Source organism: Trachurus trachurus (assembly GCF_905171665.1).
Source record: "Trachurus trachurus genome assembly, chromosome: 5".
Lineage (NCBI taxonomy): Eukaryota > Metazoa > Chordata > Actinopteri > Carangiformes > Carangidae > Trachurus > Trachurus trachurus.
The window spans coordinates 24,457,906-24,477,493 of NC_139896.1; the positions used below are offsets into that span (position 1 = coordinate 24,457,906).

General features: G+C 40.4%; 1 protein-coding gene across 1 annotated transcript in view; it reads right to left on the reverse strand.

The window, feature by feature from the left end:
- stab1 (stabilin 1) overlaps positions 1–19,588 on the reverse strand; it is a 70,882-nt gene that overhangs the window by 21,273 nt on the left and 30,021 nt on the right. The window contains exons 31-56 of the mRNA XM_083971354.1: positions 18,853–18,930; positions 18,645–18,746; positions 18,453–18,557; positions 17,715–17,849; positions 16,582–16,710; positions 14,826–14,879; positions 14,527–14,640; positions 13,975–14,170; positions 12,639–12,734; positions 12,486–12,531; positions 11,839–11,918; positions 11,619–11,744; positions 11,214–11,287; positions 9,853–9,924; positions 8,805–8,924; positions 8,656–8,703; positions 8,270–8,350; positions 7,911–8,057; positions 6,161–6,295; positions 6,015–6,074; positions 4,830–5,006; positions 3,923–4,012; positions 3,204–3,350; positions 1,812–1,868; positions 1,571–1,724; positions 1,210–1,359 (exon numbers count right to left, since the gene is read on the reverse strand). Coding sequence (XP_083827480.1) covers positions 1,210–1,359; positions 1,571–1,724; positions 1,812–1,868; positions 3,204–3,350; positions 3,923–4,012; positions 4,830–5,006; positions 6,015–6,074; positions 6,161–6,295; positions 7,911–8,057; positions 8,270–8,350; positions 8,656–8,703; positions 8,805–8,924; positions 9,853–9,924; positions 11,214–11,287; positions 11,619–11,744; positions 11,839–11,918; positions 12,486–12,531; positions 12,639–12,734; positions 13,975–14,170; positions 14,527–14,640; positions 14,826–14,879; positions 16,582–16,710; positions 17,715–17,849; positions 18,453–18,557; positions 18,645–18,746; positions 18,853–18,930 — 2,773 coding nt within the window. The remainder of the gene's footprint in view (positions 1–1,209; positions 1,360–1,570; positions 1,725–1,811; positions 1,869–3,203; positions 3,351–3,922; positions 4,013–4,829; positions 5,007–6,014; positions 6,075–6,160; positions 6,296–7,910; positions 8,058–8,269; positions 8,351–8,655; positions 8,704–8,804; positions 8,925–9,852; positions 9,925–11,213; positions 11,288–11,618; positions 11,745–11,838; positions 11,919–12,485; positions 12,532–12,638; positions 12,735–13,974; positions 14,171–14,526; positions 14,641–14,825; positions 14,880–16,581; positions 16,711–17,714; positions 17,850–18,452; positions 18,558–18,644; positions 18,747–18,852; positions 18,931–19,588) is intronic.

Sequence of the window (19,588 nt, forward strand, 5' to 3'; positions counted from 1 at the left end):
ACCGTCTGCTGCCTTATACGCTGAGCTAAAAGATTTTATCTTCCAGTCTTCCAGCCCCACATTAAGGAGAGTTGGGTAAGAGCTTGGAGTCTGGTTATTTTTGACCTTGTAGTCCTGTCTCTGTAGTGTCGGAGAGAAGTGGGGGTCTATCAGTGTCTTCCTCCCTTTGAACCACAGAGGTTTAGATTGCACGTTTCTGTAATCCACTATTGTTCTGTCAGGAAGCTGAGAAACTTCAGGAATGATCTTGGGGGTGTGTTCAGATCTATTCTGTTGCATGGACTGGTGTATCCTTCAGCATCTTGTTGTGCCACAGCAGATTATCTAGTACCTGTGCAGGCTTTCATCCTCTACCATGCAAACACTGTTTTTTGACCTGATTTGTTCTTGCACTTGTTGTTGGAAGTTAAACCTTAACAACAGCTGAACTACTCAAAATGGGAAATAGCATGATTTTTTTTTATCTTACTGTCTTTTAGCTTTTTGTCATGGCTTTGCATCCTGATGTCAACTCGGGTATTTTAAGCATTATTGAATCAATGTATATGGGGGATGTGGACAGATTAATGCCACAGGAAGATAGAGCAGTACCTCGGCTGCAGGCAGGGGGAGCGCTCCTACTAGAGGTTCAGGATGTTCTGGATGATTTCAATAACCATGGCAGGATTTCTTCTTTTTTTTTTTTAACAGCAACATCAATGAGCTCTGAATTCACCACAGCTCACAGAAACCACACAGGAGATCATCAGCAGCTGTTTAGTCTTTGGGGGACTGAATGAAAACAGCTGGCGGGTTTGGCCTGAGCTGGAAACACATCCAGCTGTGTGATGGTGAGTGCCAGCAGTTGCTACGGCAACAGACTGCTGGAGATCTGATGGAGGTAAGACTGTCTGCATTTTTTGGTTGGGGTGGCGCGTTGGTTATAGTTTTTCAATAATTTTTAAGGCAAAAAAAAATTCAAAATATTCTTTGGATTCCGCTTCTCAAATGAGAGGTTTTAAAGATCTTTGTCATGTCTGAAAGGGTTAGTTTCATCTGAATGGGTGTTGGTCTGGTGGTAGAGCTATTTTCTTCTGTACTACCTTTGCATTTGAAACTGTGGTTGGTTGCTGTCAATTGCACCAGCACCAAACGTCAAGTGTTAATGCATTGCAGTTGAAGCTATGGGCTAGAATCAAACCTGTCGGTGTGTGTTTGTCTCTGCTGTACCTGTGCAGTTGAGGCCAGAGTGTCCGCTCTCACACAGTTCACAGGCCCTTCCTCTGAAGCCGTCGTTGCATTTACATCTTCCTGAACCAGTCAGTCCGTCATCACACTGTCCGTTGTTGCTACAAGGTGCCTCGACACCACCAGGACAAGCTGAAACACACAGGGAAGTGTTACAATTGCAACCAGTGGGTGGTACCCAACCCAATCAAAACCCAACTGATGTCAGATTGTACCATTTTTATCCCCAACCACCAATATGATGTAAATGTAATAAAGATTAGTTAGCTCCACAAACAGTAAGGCCTCTAGGGGACAGACTGACAACAGGAGCATCCTATGTATTCCTTTCTTCCTTCCTTACGTTGACAGTCCCGGCCATAGTGGTTGCCGCAACACTTCTGGACCCAGGCAGGAAACTGGCAAACTCTCGCACAGCCCATTCGGTTGAAAGGGTCAGAATACCAGGGGTGACGAGAACGCATGACGCGTAAGTTCACACACTGTGACGTCTTTCCCTGTAAGAAAGCAGAAATGGCATTTACCTCCACATAGTTTATGCATTGCACAAGCTGCTGAAGTTCAGATTAGTTAGCAGGTCTTACCATATCAAAGTATCTGGAGGGACAGATCGGAGGGAAAAGACAGTTGCCACAGCGACCCTGACATATTCAAAGACAGAAAATTTCAGTCCAGTTCCCAAAACAAAGACAAAGCGTTGGGGTCTGAGATCAGGTTCATTACCAGTACAATCTGTAATGATATCTGCAAAATAGAGTCAAACTAGGTTTAGCAATTTTACATCATAGCATTTTCTTTTATATACTGTATAGTTTATTTTTTATAGTTGTGTTTCTTTATAATTCATATATGATATGATGATATTTATATGATGACAATAATCTAACCTACAGTAAAGATTCTGGGTTCGATCGTTTCTGTGCAGAGTTTGAGAGAGTTTGCATGTTCTCCTGGTGACTTTCAGCTGCCCACATCTCTATATGTCAGCGCTGTGATAGACTGGGCGACCTGTCCGTGGCGATCTGTCAACAGGGATCGGCTCCAGCCCCCGTGCAACCATCCACGGATAAGCGTTACAGGTGACGGACGGATGGATGGAGTCAAACTGGAAACAATGGTGCTCGTAATCACAGTATATCTGGTAGTAGCTACATCCAAACCCATGCCCTAGAAATCTGGTGACATCGGGACCACTTCCTGCATTACAGTAATTAGCTTAGCTGTTGAGCTGACGGCTCTCCAAGTAATTTTTTCTAATGGTCCATTTATTCCTGCCTTGCATCGGTTACTCAGGGCTGTATGTAATTTCTTTCTGCTCTGTTACTCAGTAAGCTTGTTAGCTCAAACATTAACAAGGCAATGAGTTTACACTTCTCTTCAGAAGAAAGTCTCACTCAAAGGTTTTGGGTCATGCAGAAGATTGTCGGTTTGCAAAGTGCTTTGAGAGGAAAAGAACAAACTGCTGATGATAGGAACTCTTCTCCAAAAAGCCTTGATTTCTTTGATCCAGAAAACTGTGATGACGCCCAGTTGTTTTTGACTATGTTGTTTCCTCCCTCATGGTATTAGTTCCTATTTCACTTCCTATTGTGACAGAGGGGATTAAATACAAACTGCAATAATTTACTCTAGTCAACAGTCCCCCAATGGTCAATAATGTACAACGGCATATTGGGGCCATTTTAGATTAAAAAAACTATTTATAATGTTGTATAATGAGTATATCTGCCATCAAGTTTTTCCTTTGAGTGTCAAACTCAGAGTGTAATTTTAATTTCCTAGCTTTGCTGGCAATGTGCATTCTATCGACAGTTTGCATATTTTGTAGTTTTTCTCAGTTATCGGACATAAAACGTCCTGATGTAGATGGACTATCCTCAAATAAAAATACTGTGAAACAAGTGCAAGTATTATCATTTGTACGGCAAGTGTTAAACGTCATTTGTCACATGTTTAGCAGTATCAGCAAGACTAACCTGAGTAGTTTTGTTCTGGATGCCGTCACAGTGCGCTCCCAGGCCTGGTGGCTCCAGCAACTGGTCGATACCATAGGCTACGCCCTCTTGGAAGGACAGGTAGCGCTCCACTACCCTGGCTGCGTTACCATTAATCAGTATAGCCCCCTGAAAACATACACACACACGTCAGATGGAGGCAACCAGAGAAGTCCAGGTCCAGATGTGCAGTGATGCAGCTGGTTTATGAAAACCAACCAACCACAGGATTGTATGATGATGTATGATGTCTATGTGCCATATCAACACATACAGCAGTGTGCTGCTGCCATAGAATAATAATTGCCAATTTTCTTGCCATAACGACAAACTTTTTTATTTTCACATTTTACATTATTGCCATATATCAACATATTTCATTCAAAGTAACTAATAAAGTAATTCTTATTATCTTATCTTATCTTACAAATTCAAATGATCCTTTATGCTGATCATCTCCTGTAAATCTGCTGGATGCCGGTTTACACTTCCAAACGACTGTTTAGTACACATGAACAAATATGTGAAAATTTGCGTGTAAGCATGGGAAATGTTCTTCAAAAGGATGCGGCCCCTGAATTAAGACACACTCATGTGTAGGCTACTCTCAAGCATTACCATGGTAACATGAAACACAGCTGCCAGGTGTTGAGAGGAAACCATGGCAACAGTTTGGTTTGTGTCAGTGTGTAGTGTCTCACCACCAGGCTCTTGTCACACTGCCTCGAGATGGTGGATCCATGCATAGTGCGAAGCGCGGAGTATTTACTCGGCTGACTGAGAGTCATCAACTGTACAGACACACGCAGACATGCGCACACACACACACACACACACACACACACACACACACATACACACACACACACACACACACACACACACACACACACACACACACACACACACACACACACACACACAAAGTGGAAGTTATGTTGGTCAACAGACACTTATTAATACTGCAGTTTATGATTGATCAGGTAGTTACTACTTGTAACAAGACTATTAACACACTCACTAACCCTTAGCAGGCTACACGTCTAAATCATGTGTAAGTGCAGCTTAAATATCCATCAAAATAGCTAATTAATCATTTACACTTAAACATGTATAAAGCTAGAACGGTTCATTTTCACACACGTTTGTTTTCACTCTGGTCCAAGCGCTGCAACACTGGCAGACGGGACTGACCGAAAAAAGACGCCCGGTACATCATATACGTCAACTAGGTGTGCCTTAGTTAAAACTTGTGGTGTACACCAGGCAGTTGGAGGAGAGCGAGGTCCGGCTATGTTCACATAACAAACGAACCTTCTGAACGGTCACAGTGCAGCCGTTTTGGTAGTTCAAACTGGCCAACCTAAATACTGCCCGTGTGAAAACACCCTTAATCAACTAGTATGTAAAACCAGAGACAATGATGTTGGCAAAGCTGTCACTTTAGGTTGCAATTTGTGAACTTTTGAAGTTGCCATTTTGTTTTGGAGGCTATTGAGAGTAAAATGTTTGAGAAACACTGATTTAGGAGCTCTATATTTAATATCAACTGTTGACTATTATGTTTCTGATTCAGTCATCTCCTCCGCTTCCTCCTCCTCCTCCTACCCTGTTATTGCGTATGATGTGGGCCTTCATAGTAGCAGCCAGTTGTTCGAGGTGGTCGGGGCTGGTGAGCCAGCGCTGTCGTTCAGCTGGGAGGGCATTGAGGGCGGCATCTGTGGGCCATAACATGGTGAAGGGCTGGTGGATGGACATCTGGAGCACAGGGAGTAACCCTGCATCCTGCACAAAGTGTTGAGAGTACAGATTACAAGCAATACTTTCACCCTCACTATAATCGGTATGCGGACTCTGTGGGTTTGATTTCGCACCTATTCATTTTCATACCAAACTGAGATTCAACATTTTGAGGCAGTCTAGTTGTAAACTCTATTTTGGGGGTTTGGAACATCAATTGGACAAAACTAAACATTTGAAGAATTCACCTTGCACTTGGGGAATTTGTATTGATTTTGCTCATCACTAGATCAGTCAATAATTAGGGTAATCATCAGTTGCAGCTCTACTTGCTGACTTAAATTGGTAAGAGCCTCTGTCTCTCAGGTTAGGTTACTGTATATACCTCCAAGAGCAAATACACTAGATATGAGAGGCTGGTTGGACGACTGAGAATCTCCACAGACATGGAACTATAGTCTGGAGTCTGCTCTGCAATTTGAGTGAAATTATCATTAAAAGGCAACTTTTTATGTGACATTGTAAAATGTTCCCAACTGGCAACAGCACACACTTCCACATCTGCCCTCACACTGTAGCATAGTGAAGATTATCTCAGTGCTTCCCAGGGAAATGCAACTTCACTCCTGCTGAGGTAACTCCTCATTACATATCAGCTACAAAGTAGAGCCAATTAAATGATTCGGTTTTGCAGTATATTATGCCTTAAATCTCTATTTTGCATCATGACTTTCTTTCACTTCATTATGCTTATCATTTAAATGCAGTGAGTGAGAATGAGTTTTTCATGTTGCAGTACAGACACACAGCTTATCCACATCTGCAGATAACAGAGATCAGTTGTAACACCTGCATCTAACACATGTCCCACAATGTTTACTTCACTTATATATTTTGTATATAATCCTAATGCCTGTGTTGTGAGGACGGGGATTCCTTTGAAGGAAGAGAGGTAGGTAAGTGGATATGCAGAGGTAAACAAAGGAGGAGGTGGATAATTAAGGGAGACAGAGGATGGAGGAGGTGAGGGATTATATTTTTTGTTTGTTTTACCTCAATGAGTTTGTAGAAGCGTGTGTATCCATAAAAAGTAGCTGCCAAAGTTATGTTCATCTAAACACAGAGAGAAAGAGAGTGTTAGATGCAGTTAAATCTGTTTAAGCATCAAATTCTTTATTCATTTGAATCAAACAACACACCATCTTAGGGTTGAAGCTTGGTTTGTCCTGCAGTCTGTAAGGCGTCAGCATCGTGTCGATGTGGTGAATGACTCCATTTGTTGTGGTGTAATCGCTCCTCACAATCTTTGATCTGTTGTTGATCCAGACTGATTCCTGCAGTGGGAGAGAGAGAGAGAAAGAGAGAGAGACCTTTAAATGCTGAACTGAACTCAAAAAGTACTAGATTTTGTTGTGTTTATTGATCATCAGATTATTAACAACTTTTACTGAAGCAGTTTTTGTGCTACAAGAAGTGTTGTCAAGATGACTTGCTTTTTGTCAGTGCCGAAAATCTGCATTTCAAAGTTCTTCAGTGGAATCAACACTAAGGATTTGCCACCAGGAGCAAATACTTCCTTTGACAATTTTAAATTCATAGTTTTCATTTTGAAATACCTTAAATTTTAAATTCTGGTATGACAAAGATTTCTCTGAGGTTACTGTTCTTCACAAACAAATAATAAACAAAGTGTTAATGTCACTGGTCCTACAGAGGTGTACAAGGCTACTTTAGGTCATACTTACTTCCAGACAGATTCCAGTTTGTTTGTTTTGGTCATTTTCTATCACTATGCAGATGACACTCCACTGTATTTACCTTTACAGCTGAATCACAATGGTGGCCCTGAGAGCTCAACGCAGTGCAACTTAAAGGGACAACGAGGAGTTTCTATTCAGTTATAAAAAAGTCTCACGTTAATGTGGATGAATCTCCGCTACCCACACTTGTTAATGGGCCCATTTTCGATAAATATATCGTTCTGTCTCTATCGTTATTTTGTTATTATTAGTGGTGGCGGAAGTGCTGGTCGAGCCGACCAGCGTTTCCTTCGTTGCGAATCATGAGAATAACGCAGCCGCATCGCCGTTTATGGTTGGAACTACGGTGGTATGTGATCGTCTTTGAACCTCCGACTTTAATTATTGATGAATGAAAACATGAGTCCGTCTTGCGCCCGGTCAAAGAAATGTACGGTGCGCGTGGAGGCTCATAAATGTAGTGTGAAAACGCTTCGCTTTTCCAAAACTCCTCGTTGTCCCTTTAAGAAAACACACGCAAAGACACAAACATGCTACAAATTCAGAAAACAACAGCTAAATAACTGCTGAGTGCTTAAAATGGGACTTAAAATGCTCAAAGCATTTTTACTTTAGAAGATGTGAAAATGGCTGCCTGTTAGCTGCGTCTGACAACATGGCAAATGTGTTTATAACGTCAATATCACATGATTCAGATATTATTCTGTCACTTTTTATTGTGTCCCTGAAACACTTTGGTTTCTAAATTTGTGGCACATTTGTGTCTTTGAATGTGTTGCATGTGTTCTTAGGCTGAAGTACATTGAGGTCCCAGAGCCACTGTGCATTACACTATTAGGATGTTTAACTTCAGGTATGTGTTGAAGATACAAAGCTTGAATAACCTGTTATTGTTTACTTCACAAGACCCTCTTCCACCTATGCAAATCATGCCAGGAATTTGTTATCTCAATACTAGGGTAGTGCTAATGTTTACCATTAGGATCGACCGGCCTCCAGCTGAAATAATAAGAGATCTGTAAGACTCCAGAGACTGGGTCAGTGACAGTAACTGACATTCACATTGAAAAAACCTGTTTTGAAAACATATATTTCCTTTGGCTCCTTTGAGTTGTCAAATTATTTATTCAGCCCAACACTTGTTTGTTCAGTAAACCTTTGAAAGGGCAACATCATGGCAAGCATTTACCTGCTTGAGGCTGAAGTGCAGCATGTGTCCAGACAATGAGACGGCGTTCTCAGTGGTTTTGAGGTCACTCAAGGTCAAAGTCTCACAGGAAACAACGTGGTAACGGACCAAGTCTTCGAGACGACCGGACGACCTCCAATCCATGATCTATGCACACGCACACACACACACCAATTATGTACAATGCAGTGAATAATAAATATACTGAAGTAATTACATTCCACACAGCTACGACCCGCTCACAAGATCATCGTTGTGATTGCTTGTACAGTATTTCTATAGTTAAAACACTGATTCATAGAGATAAACATGAATAAAAAAATGGCAATAATACAATATTCAAAAAATACTGTACTCACAGTGGATTGGTTGTTGTTTGCATCTAGAGGGACGAAGACAGTGAAAGGTCCGTCACCATGAAGATTGCGAACTTCTGATTGCTGAGCAACAAAGAAAAACAGAGTGAAAATACTGTTTGTGATTATGGATGTGGTGCTGTATGGATCATAAAGCAAATTCAACTGATTTTTGTCAATCATAATTTATACCATAAGAAGATTCAAACCTGGGAATTTATGATGGATGAATGTACTTCTGTTCTGAAACATTGTTTATTAATAGTTTACAATTTTATGTTTTGCATTATTTATCTTATGTGTATAAAGACTGAAGTGAAAGAAGAATCATAAATTTAATTTAGGCTTAATTTACTGGAAGGATTTTAGTGTCTCCAACAAACACTTACCGACAGCATAAAATGAAAGAAGCTGTTTTCCGACTGCCGGAACAGCTCCTGTAAGAGACATAGACAACACAAATTCCTGTGAAGGGAGCGGTCCTGACAGTGCAAGGTCACAGGTACAGTAAGCGGAGGGACAGAATCATGTGACTCACATTGTTGGTGTTTCCCCGACATTCAAATCCATCGCCCACGTGGCCTCTGAAGCAGGTGCAGTTCCTCTGACCCTGACCAAAATACTCACAGCGAGCATACCGGCTGCAGCCGCCATTATTCTGTACAGACACACACACACAAAAAAAAGTCTGAGTCATCAAAGAATCTCTACGCTGCAACAAAAGTCTTAGCGTAGAAGGTCTACAGTAACTGCTCCGGAGGGCTCCTTCAAACGGCAAGAAGGAGTTGTTTGTCTCAAAAGCAGATGGCTTGAAGTGAGCTTCGGCCGTAGCCAATCATGTCAGTTCGTCCAGTCCTCTTAACATTTGAAGCACAGCAGACAATTAAATGAGCTGAGAGCAGAGCAGCTTCCCCAGAGAAAACATCTCCAGAGACGATGCCAAACATGTTTGATATTGACATGAATTTGTTATTAAGAGCCGATGATGTTGAGCTTAAGTTTCAAGAGACAGTGAAACTCCTATCTCTGTGGAAATTGTATGTTAATAACACATCTTAGTAGACACTGACATCTGTGGATTATAGGCGATATCTTACAGTTCACAAAATACATTTCTATTATAATTGTCTGCAGACTATACATACATTTACAGTATCTTTAAAAATTAGTGTACAAGCACAAATGTACCAAAAAGAACAAGTGCTGTGTCAAAGGCAGAGAGCTTTCAGACAAATATTGATTTGATCTAATTACTGCATCTTGCATGAAGTAATTAATAAAGTAAAAATATTTGTGATTATATTTCAGTAAGCATTTGTAAGAAAGCCAGCCAACAACGAATGAAGTACTGTGGTGGATGGTGAGATACTGTAACAGCATAATTATTCCACTTGAGCATTAATATGTAGCAGTAGTTTTTCTAGTTTTATATCAAAAACAGCTAAATTAAGTAAAAGACAACTTCCACCACAGAAATACATAATCAATTAGACATGACAAAATAAAAAAAATGTTGAATTGAAAGAGCTACCATGTCAGTTTTCCTAACTTTTCTGTTTCAGTGTAAACAAATGAAACAAACGTACTGTTCTGCAGGGGTTGACAGGATAACAAAACCTCCCTGATCCTTGGAAGCCCATTTTACACATGCACGCCGTCTGAGACACAACAAAGCAGACAGAGAAAACAGTCAGTCACTTCATCCGTCTGTTTCCCCCTCCTCCCTGTGTTCAGCCAGTCAACAAATGTTGCAGAGAAAAAAACTGCTTTCTCTGGGTGAACACCTTCTCAGAGCTTTGACCATCTTCCGTGGTCAAACTGATCATGATGCACAGTTCAGGAACCAAACACCTGTAGGTTAATAAACAGTGAGAACTGAAAGATGGGGGATGGTGGTAAGAAAACAAACTGATTTCAGTTTAACATTTCATGAATTCCAAATAAAGTCAAATAAGTTTTATAACATGAAACAGTAATCTATAATGTTTTGATTTTCGACTGTTGGTCAAAATGCTGATGTCACCTTAAAGCAGTGGTTCCCAACCCATTTTGACATCACAAAATTCTGGTGATCCCCAATCATGCGTCAGCTCAGATATTTTTATATGCTGCATTTTATTTGAACTCAATTTATATATTTAAGAAAGTGAAAGTATAGTGAAAGTATAGAGTTCCATGTCGGCACCTTCGGCTGTCAAAATAAACCTAAATGCGGGTTAATGAGAAATCAGCTAATTTATCATTATTATGATAATGATAATCTGAAATGTATGTTCACAGAGAAACATCTTCTTTACACATTCAACTCCAGTCATTGTAGAGTGGAACGAATATGAAACAGAGATTTAATAGTGGCACATAAATGCCACGTATCAACCAAGCTGCTGCACTGAGGAGAATAAAATCTCATCATCAAATCATAAATATACTGTAACACACAGTACAGTACATACATTGGCTAATGGCTACATCTGCACTGGGTGTACGGCTACGTATATGGACATTAAAATGAATGATCGCTTACTGGTAGTAACTACTGTACTATCATAAAGCCCCCAACCTGCATGGCCCATGACCCTCAATGGGCAGCTTACATCATCATTTTGGAAAACAGACTCTAAAAGATAGCATTTTAAGATTTATGTAGTCTGGAGGCCATTAATATAAGGAAATCTCAGTTCTGACAGGAGGAAAACAACGTATTAGTCTGGACAGACTTGGGAATAAATTGTAATAATATTTAATTAGCTTAGTGTGGACATAGTTGACTTGGTAAAATAAACTTAATTACCAACAGGAAAGTGGCCAGAGCTATAGAAATAATACCAAGATTGTAGAGGCTGAAGTTTACTTTAAGAAACCATGAAACTGTAATGAGTCAGTGTTGGGGCATGTCTATGATGCACCAGCAGAAAGTCAGATTTACTGCAGCACAGTGTTATCTTACAATGTTGGGGCCCGCTCTGATGCAGTCTGCTGACTTGTGGCAGCCTCCATTGTTGACTAAACAGCCATCCATCTCTGTGAAAACACAACAAGAAGGACATTTTAAGATACTTAGGACATGGTCAAGTTGTAAGTCAGCCGTGAGCTGATGGGTGTCTTATGATGAAGCTAGACTGGCAGTTTCCCACTGGTGTCTTGTGTTAAGTTAGGCTAAACATCCCAATTTATCTGCCTGCAAGGGAACAAGAGGATTTCCAGAGGCTAACTTTATCATTTAACAAAGCTAGAAACATTTACTACTATTTACAGGTACTTGGATTTATAAAAGTTCAGATATTCAATTAAGATGTCAGTGGTTTCAGGTTTGGTGTGTGAGGTCAGGGGGTCAGAGGTCAGGACAACAAACCCAGACAGATGACTCCATCTCCAGTGTAGCCCTCTCTGCAGGTACAGGTCCTCTCTCCTGTAGAGACTTTCATACATGCAGCGAACTCTGAACATCCACCGTTAAACCTGCTGCACACATCCAGCTCTGACCAACAGGACGAGGGAGAGAGAAAACAAACAGATTTTATGTAATGTGTTATGTGTGTGTCTGTGGTTTGTGTGTGTGTGTGTGTGTTTACCTTTGCAGTGGGTTCCATTGCCTTCATATCCAGCTGCACACACACAAGCAGGTGCTGCTCCGTTTGGCCCTGTTACACAGCTACAGCAGAGTAAAACTGTTCAATATTTATGTCTCACATTTTCTACTGATGCTGCTACTGGTGGTTTCTGTTGTCTGTCATTCATCTTCCTGTAGCTCCATGTTTACCATTTCATTATCTACTGCCTTTTTTTTTTTTTTTTTTTACATTATTTAATGATCATTATCAGTTCTTACACAATGCACTTCTGCTGTACTTCTGTATTTTCTAAATGTTTTCTCTTAGGGTGAACACTGCTGTACGTTTTTCCTCTGTTTCATACAGCTCCTAACCCCATTCTCCTTGTTAAAGACGAAAGACTAAATTTTGTTTACAATCCACAATGCATGATGGTAGTCAATTTTCAGTGAGTGACCACTATGACATTTTATATTATACATTTTTGGTGATGGATTAATCCTCAATTGTAACAATAGGAATTAGTGAACATGTTATGGTACATAGCCACTCTTTTCAGCTGTACAGCAGGTAGTTCTTTGATTCTGCGTATATTTATAACTAATAAGAAACTCTTAGTGATTATTACCTATGATTGAACTATGTGCACAACAGGAGGACTTACTTACTTGGCATTCTCATCACACACACCTCTACAGGCGTCATCCTTGATCTCTGAGACGCACAAAGATTGAAGGTGACAAGTTTCAGTTAAAACATAGAGTGAGGTCAGAATAGTGTGTGCGTGCGTGTGTGCGTGCGTGCGTGCGTGCGTGTCTTACCTATTGAGCAGGACGTTCCTTTCCAACCTTTATAACACACACACTTTCCAGTTCCTGCCAGACCATCCTGACACTTCCCATGGCCACATACACACTCTGCAACACACACACACACACAGATAAAGATTAAGGATCAGTTGCTCATTGTCTTCTTAGCAATGTACATTCGCGACAATCATTTTGGATTTTTTTAGATTTTCTAGCTTCATGAGTTTGTTTGTGTGGTTGCTATAATGTCAAGGTTTGTCACTGCCATAGGTTTTTAGCATCGTGTATTAGTGGCAGTTTATCTTTATTAGCCTGACAGGATTTGTATGTTTGTTTTATGTTTAAACCTAGCAGGGTTGTCAGCTTCATAGTTTTTGTTGTTGTTGTTGGTTTGTTTTTTTGCATTGCATGCAGGTTAACAATAAGCGTTTGAATTTGAAAACTTTTACCAAAATCTAACACTTTAGAAACATGTGTCCACTTAAACTCATACAAATTATGAAGTCCATCACTCTGTTTTTTTCAGAAACTGTAGAACTTATTAAATCTTTCTTGTCCCACAATTTTTGCTCACTTGACACCAAATTTGCTGCACTACATCTTCAGACTGTCCTCCACAAAGTTAGTACCCGGCATTGTGATATTTTAAAAAATTGAGCCTAATTCTTGCTGAATACATTCTCAATCTTCCTGAAATTTTTTAAAATGTTATAAAAACTGAATTTTTGAAAACATTTTGAATTCTGCTCTCATGTGAATAATTGCAGTCAATGTAAGAGTGGCAATTTTAAACATTAGATTTTTTTTCTTATGAAGCAAAACATTTATCATTACAAACAAATCACCACCATGATGTCAAGATGCAATTTATGTATTACCAGATTATTGTCTTGATAACAGAATTTTTTATATTTTGACAATTTCTGAAATCTGCCTTGACAACTGCTGCCTGGCTGGTGACTACCTGAGTCCATTTGTGAAGCCACACGCCAGGTCTCACTTCCAGCCAATTAGCTCAATGAGAGGATGGTTCTTGGTGTCAGAGGTTGTGAGTTCAAACCCCGGCTGAGGCAAAGTGGACGTTGTAATGCTGATGTTCTTGTTGTCTTCCTATTTTGACTCTTGTTACTCAGATTTGCCTAAATTTGTCCAAAACTGCCTGGCCCTGACCACCGCTGCAAAGCAGTTTTAATTAGTTAGTTTTTTCACATTAGGATTAGTTGGTATTCTTCCTTCACTGTCACTCGACAGCAACGTTTTATTTGTTGAAATATTTTCTGACAGACATAAATCTGAGGCTGTTTCTCTGTGTGCTCAGGAGGGTTTCTGTCTGGATGAGTTTTCTCACTGGAGGAGCAGTTGACACCGTATCGTCCCGGCTCACAGTCCTCGCACGCGGTGCCATGGAAACCCTCGTAGCAACGGCACTCCCCGTTGCCATCGTTACCATCCTGACACTCGCCGTGATTGGAGCACCAGCTGCCAACTTCCCCAGGGCATCTAAAGCACTCGTGGCCGTAGTAACCAGGGCAACAGGAGTGATCCTGCAGGACAGACCATTAGTATTATTAGTTTGTTTTTGTTTTAATTTATTTTTTAAAGATAATAATTTCCAAGCCCTTTTCAAACCTGTAACATCTTCATCTGACATCAAGTGACGGCTTGTCATTGAGACGTAGGTGTCTGTGATGTAAATATTTATCATGCCTTCTGAATATTCTGTCACCTAAGAGTTAACTCATTCTATAAAAATAAGAGGAAACTAATATCTAAATACTACTAATATGTAAATACAATTTACTATGTAAATGTAAATCACAGACCTAAACCAAAGCTCTCAACAGCAGTAGTAGTAGTTATAATGGCAAATATAGTTTTAGTAGTAGTACTGTTAGCAGACCTTGGTAACCCGAAGACATTTGACGATGCAGCCTGGCACTGACTTCCTCACGGGGCCAACTCGTTTTCTGAATACACAGTTCGACTTCATGTTGGCTGGAAACTGTGGTCTGACCTGCAATAGGATGCATTTGAGACATAGTATAAATGTGTTGTGTCATTCAAACATGAACAAACCTCTGTTAACAGTTTCGTAGTTCATTTAACTCAGAGCTCAATTTTTCAAATGTGTTTTCGGATTATACTGAACAGGTGGTGGTGTTATCAAGTCCACCACCTGTATACTAACGGCTTTCTTACCGGTTTGTAGGCGAAGCTGCATTTAGGTGGTCCTTGACAGTCTGTACACCTTCCCTGCAGATAGGGGCAGAGAGGGGTTGTAATAGCAGGAACATAAATCCATAGATCGATCAATCCATCCATCCATCCATTTTTTACCCTTTTAACATCGTACATGTATCCTCAAAGACTGACTGTGGAACAAAGGAAAGCAGAAAATGTTCTTGTCTAGTCTTTGTGGCTTTGCAAAATCCAGCTCCCTGACAGCTGGTATTTTGGTGGAGTTTGGTGGTGGGTGCTACGTCTGCTTCTCCCGCAAAAATCCCTCCACTGCACATCTAGTGACATTGTCCACAAGATGTAACATAATCATGCTCAAAAAGTGTTTATTTACATTGCCAAAACAATGAAGTTTAATGTGGTGTACACAGGCAGGTCTGTGTAGAGGTCTTATAGATTAGCTAGGTTAAAAACCGTCTTTGCTCATTAAACCCCTGCAGCAGCTCAATCGATTTGTGAACCTACACACGACCTGCAGCCACAGACGGTAGAAGTGTCAGAGAGCAGTGACATTGTACGGGGTTCTTCATCATGTTTACCTTGTAAAACAGATGCAAATGACACCAGGCAAAATAAACACACACATCTACAAACATCAGACTAGCCGAATATAAGTCTGCAGTCTGCTGTTGATTTGGTAAACATCAGATTCCTGGGGCTCATCAATCCTGTTCATCCATCTATCCTTTTCTTTTCAGAAAGTGTCATTTGATGATGCCACTCCCTGAATGATGATTTATTCTTGAACTGCTGTCACATCAATTATGACATAATGTGACAACTGAAGGAGTGAGATACATTAGATACAAAATTAAACATGACACAGTATCTCATTGACATAATCATATGAACAGCTTCACCACCTCCTAGTATAATATTTTTTTTTTATCATCTTTAACCTAATAACAGTTTAAAAAAATATATCTACCTTTATCTGCAGATTTGTAGTGACATTTGGCACCACCCCTGACAATATGACTGCTCGAAGATATTGGTTTCTTTATTTGACTGAGCGTAGTTGTCATGCCTCTCTGTGACTGACATAGCTGTTCCCAAGTAATGATATCAGTTCAGTCTGAGACACTTCTAGTAAGTGACCATTTTTGCAAAAAAAAAAAAAAAAAAAAGGTTGAACAGAGAGATTTGGCAAAAGGGACCCTGCAGTTTCCCGCATACATGAATGTGGAATTTATATAAAGAGAAAATCACGACACACTACAGTGTGGAGGTTGGGGGAAGGAGGGAAATGGCATGAGCATGAAGGACAGAGTAATAGTGAGGAAGTGTCAGGGTATAATGTTTGCTGTGTAGACCTAATTCATCTGTCAGTCATTGTGAGGCATGAACAGATGGAACCGATCAGCCAACATAAGCCTGACTCCAGTTGTTCGCCTGAACTAAGGCTAAACATCGTCCATGTGACGGGGTGTATTCATTAGTCACAACATCCTCTGATCTACATTCCCCTTTATCCAGCCCTGCACGTGCATTACACAAAACAACAGGCTGATCCTCCCATCCACCCGTTCATCCATTCATTCATCAGTCCATCTGTACATTCTCCCATTGGTCAATAAATCCATTCATTGATCAGATTGCCCATCCACCCGTTCATCCATTCATTCATCAATCCATCTGTACATTCTCCCATTGGTCAATAAATCCATTCATTGATCAGATCGCCCATCCACCCGTTCATCCATTCATGCATCCTTACGTTGACCTGCAGGGTGACTGGCTTGCTGCATCTGTTGCGGTGGACTTTGAGGACCTGAGGGACGACTATGACGACACCATATACTGTCTCAATGAAAGTGCCGTCAAGGGGAACGTCATTCACAAACGTCTGGAGGATGAAAAACATATCAGACTCTTCAGGTGTAAAAATATTAACATTAAGACCTCACAGGAGTGTTGACATATTTTAGCACTCCAAATATGTATCTATAATAGTTCACAGGAATACTGATCATGTACTAAATTATTCAGTTTATAGATAGATTCCCTTCTCTCGTGGCAGCCACTGATCTCAGTTCCTTTCTATGAAAATCAATTTGCATAGACTTGAAGCTTGCCGCATAGAGATAATCCATCACGGTCAACGTTTACAAATCAGTATCACCCAATAATGCAGCTGTGAGTGCATCTGAGAACTGACAGTCAGCTGTTGGAATGAATTTTATTGATAATCTCAAGTCAAACTGACATGATAAACAAGGAGCAGATATTGATGTTGTGATGGTTTATTTGTGTCTGTTCAGGAGACCTCAAGTGTCGGCATGTGCTTTGACACAACACCAGAAAATGTAGCTGCAAACGATACAAAAAATAATGTAACATTGGCAAAACAATCTTGTATGAATATTATATCGTATATGATATATCTGTATGGCTCTGATGGATAATTTAATGGCAAAATTATGCTCAAAGTTTAGATTTGGTTGTAGTTCAGGATGTGTTTTCTGAATATGGTTCAAAAGCTTGGAATAGGAGGAGAGAAATGGACTACAGACTGTTAACTTGTGGACTGAATCAGATACACACTTGGTATGAACTGACACAACTGGTCATGTTTGCTTAAATCTGTGTATTATGTCTATACTTTTCAGGCTGGGTGTGTATTCTGTTTATTTATTTCTGTGAGGAATTGTGTAATGAAAATGGTCAGACACAAATATCTTAACCATTCATTCATTCATTCCTCCCCATCTCTGCAAGTTCATTTTCATAGAAATGAGTTGCCACATGGAAATGTGGCTGCCTGGAAGAAAGTGAATCTAAAAACGGACAGGACTGTCAAATCAGACCTTTGAATGGCTGTGAGGCTTGTGTTGGTGCACTTTTTGTTACCTGGTTGTTCGTGTTAATGTGAAAGTGGACCTGGTACTCGCTGCCCAGCAAAGTGCTTTTCAATGTGCCGTCATACAAGTGGTCAGGAAAGAGCAGCTCATGGGGTATCGCGTGGTACTTGAACACATCAGGGTCCTGGAGAGAGATAGAGGGTTGTATACAGACAGTACCATTTTACCACCAGCTTTACTGATTAATTTGGTTAGTTTAATGTTGGTGTTGGTTGCGTTGACTGGCAGCTGTTTGTTTGGTTACAAAAACAACCAATGAATCAGAGCTTTTTAGGCAGAATTAAAGGTGGTGGGAGCTGAATGAGAGATTTGCAGCTTGTTGTAAGTTGACTAACAAAAAAAAAGCAACCCTTCTCACCTCCACACAGAAAATAATATGAACACTCACAGTGACAGACTGAAGAATGAAGTTAGGTTCAGTCTGATAATCAGACTATCTATAACCAGAATACGAGGTTTGCAAAGTTTTAAGTCACCACTATCACTTCCAAGCCAAGAGTCACAGAGACACAGACTCTGACCTTAAGTCAGAAAATGCTGAGTTCAAAGACAAGATGATGGCATGAGATGGAATATTTGGCGAGCTGTATCTGCATAACATGAAAAATGAGAATATATCCAGTCTGGCGTAGTCAAGCATTCCTTCAGTGAGTATTGTAAACAAACACTGCTGGAGTAATCTAGGTCAGCAACCGTTAGTGCACTGGCTCGTTTCATCTGGACCTACCAGGAGGGATGAGTTAGTCTTGCTGAGGTACTGCCTGATGGCATCGTCTGTTGGCAGCAAGAGGGTGTACTCAAACATACTGATGTCCTCTGACAGGTTGTACATCTGTGAGAAAACACACACGCATACACAAAACTTGAAAACAAACAAACAAGGTTTCCATTAAAAAACGACAGAAGGATGATATCTTACCAGAGCGTACTGTCTGAACAGAGTGAAGTTGGAGGAGGAGTTCAGGAAGGCCATCAGTGTGGGAGGCTTGGGGGGGAGATCTGAGCGTGGTGGAGCCAGGATCTGACAAAACCCAGATAAAAAAGAGAAATAAATCAACGAAGATCAACGTGCTGCACAAGGGGTAAAGCTCTAAGAAATCAGCAGGATATCATTTGTTCACTCTCACCCGGTCTATGAAGTGAATGTAGCCGTTGCTTGCAGGTAGGTTGTGTTTGAGTATGGAGGCCTCTCCAACGCGGATCACCTGGAACAAAATCACAGTCAAATATACAATTTGTGTGTGTTTATCAAACTCTGAACTGAACTAGGCCAGATTCAGATACTGTACATCAACTGTGATACTGTGCTGTGTTCTTGACAGAGCAGGGACCAGACACTTGCAAACTGTGTGTAATTGGCTGAGACAGCACCTGAGGTACCTTGTCTGCACCTGGGACTGAACCCCCCTGTCGCTAGGTGAGAACCAGAGCTCAGTAGAAAGCTGAGCGTCATCTGTGGTCATCAAGGTCAGAAAATAATAATGTGATGCTGCAAACCATGTTCAAGAATGAAGTAATGAGATTTTATTTTTTTAGGGTAGCAGTAACTCTTTGTTCTTTATTGAACATGTTACAACGTAATCTATGGGCCTTGGAGATATTAAATAAATTGTTCTTTATTTATGGTAATGCACTCCTTAATTTTCTTTCCGGAGTGAGATATTACAATAGTGATAATATGTCCAAAACTCCTCCTAAACTAAGCACATGTGTTTTACTGAAATGTAAGACAGGCAGAGTCCTCTGCTGTAGGTAACACAATGCATCTGCAAATGCAATTTAAGTAACACTAAAATGTTCAACAGTGGAAATATACTTAATTAAACTTCTAGGGGCTACTTCACATTTTATTCCTAATAAGAC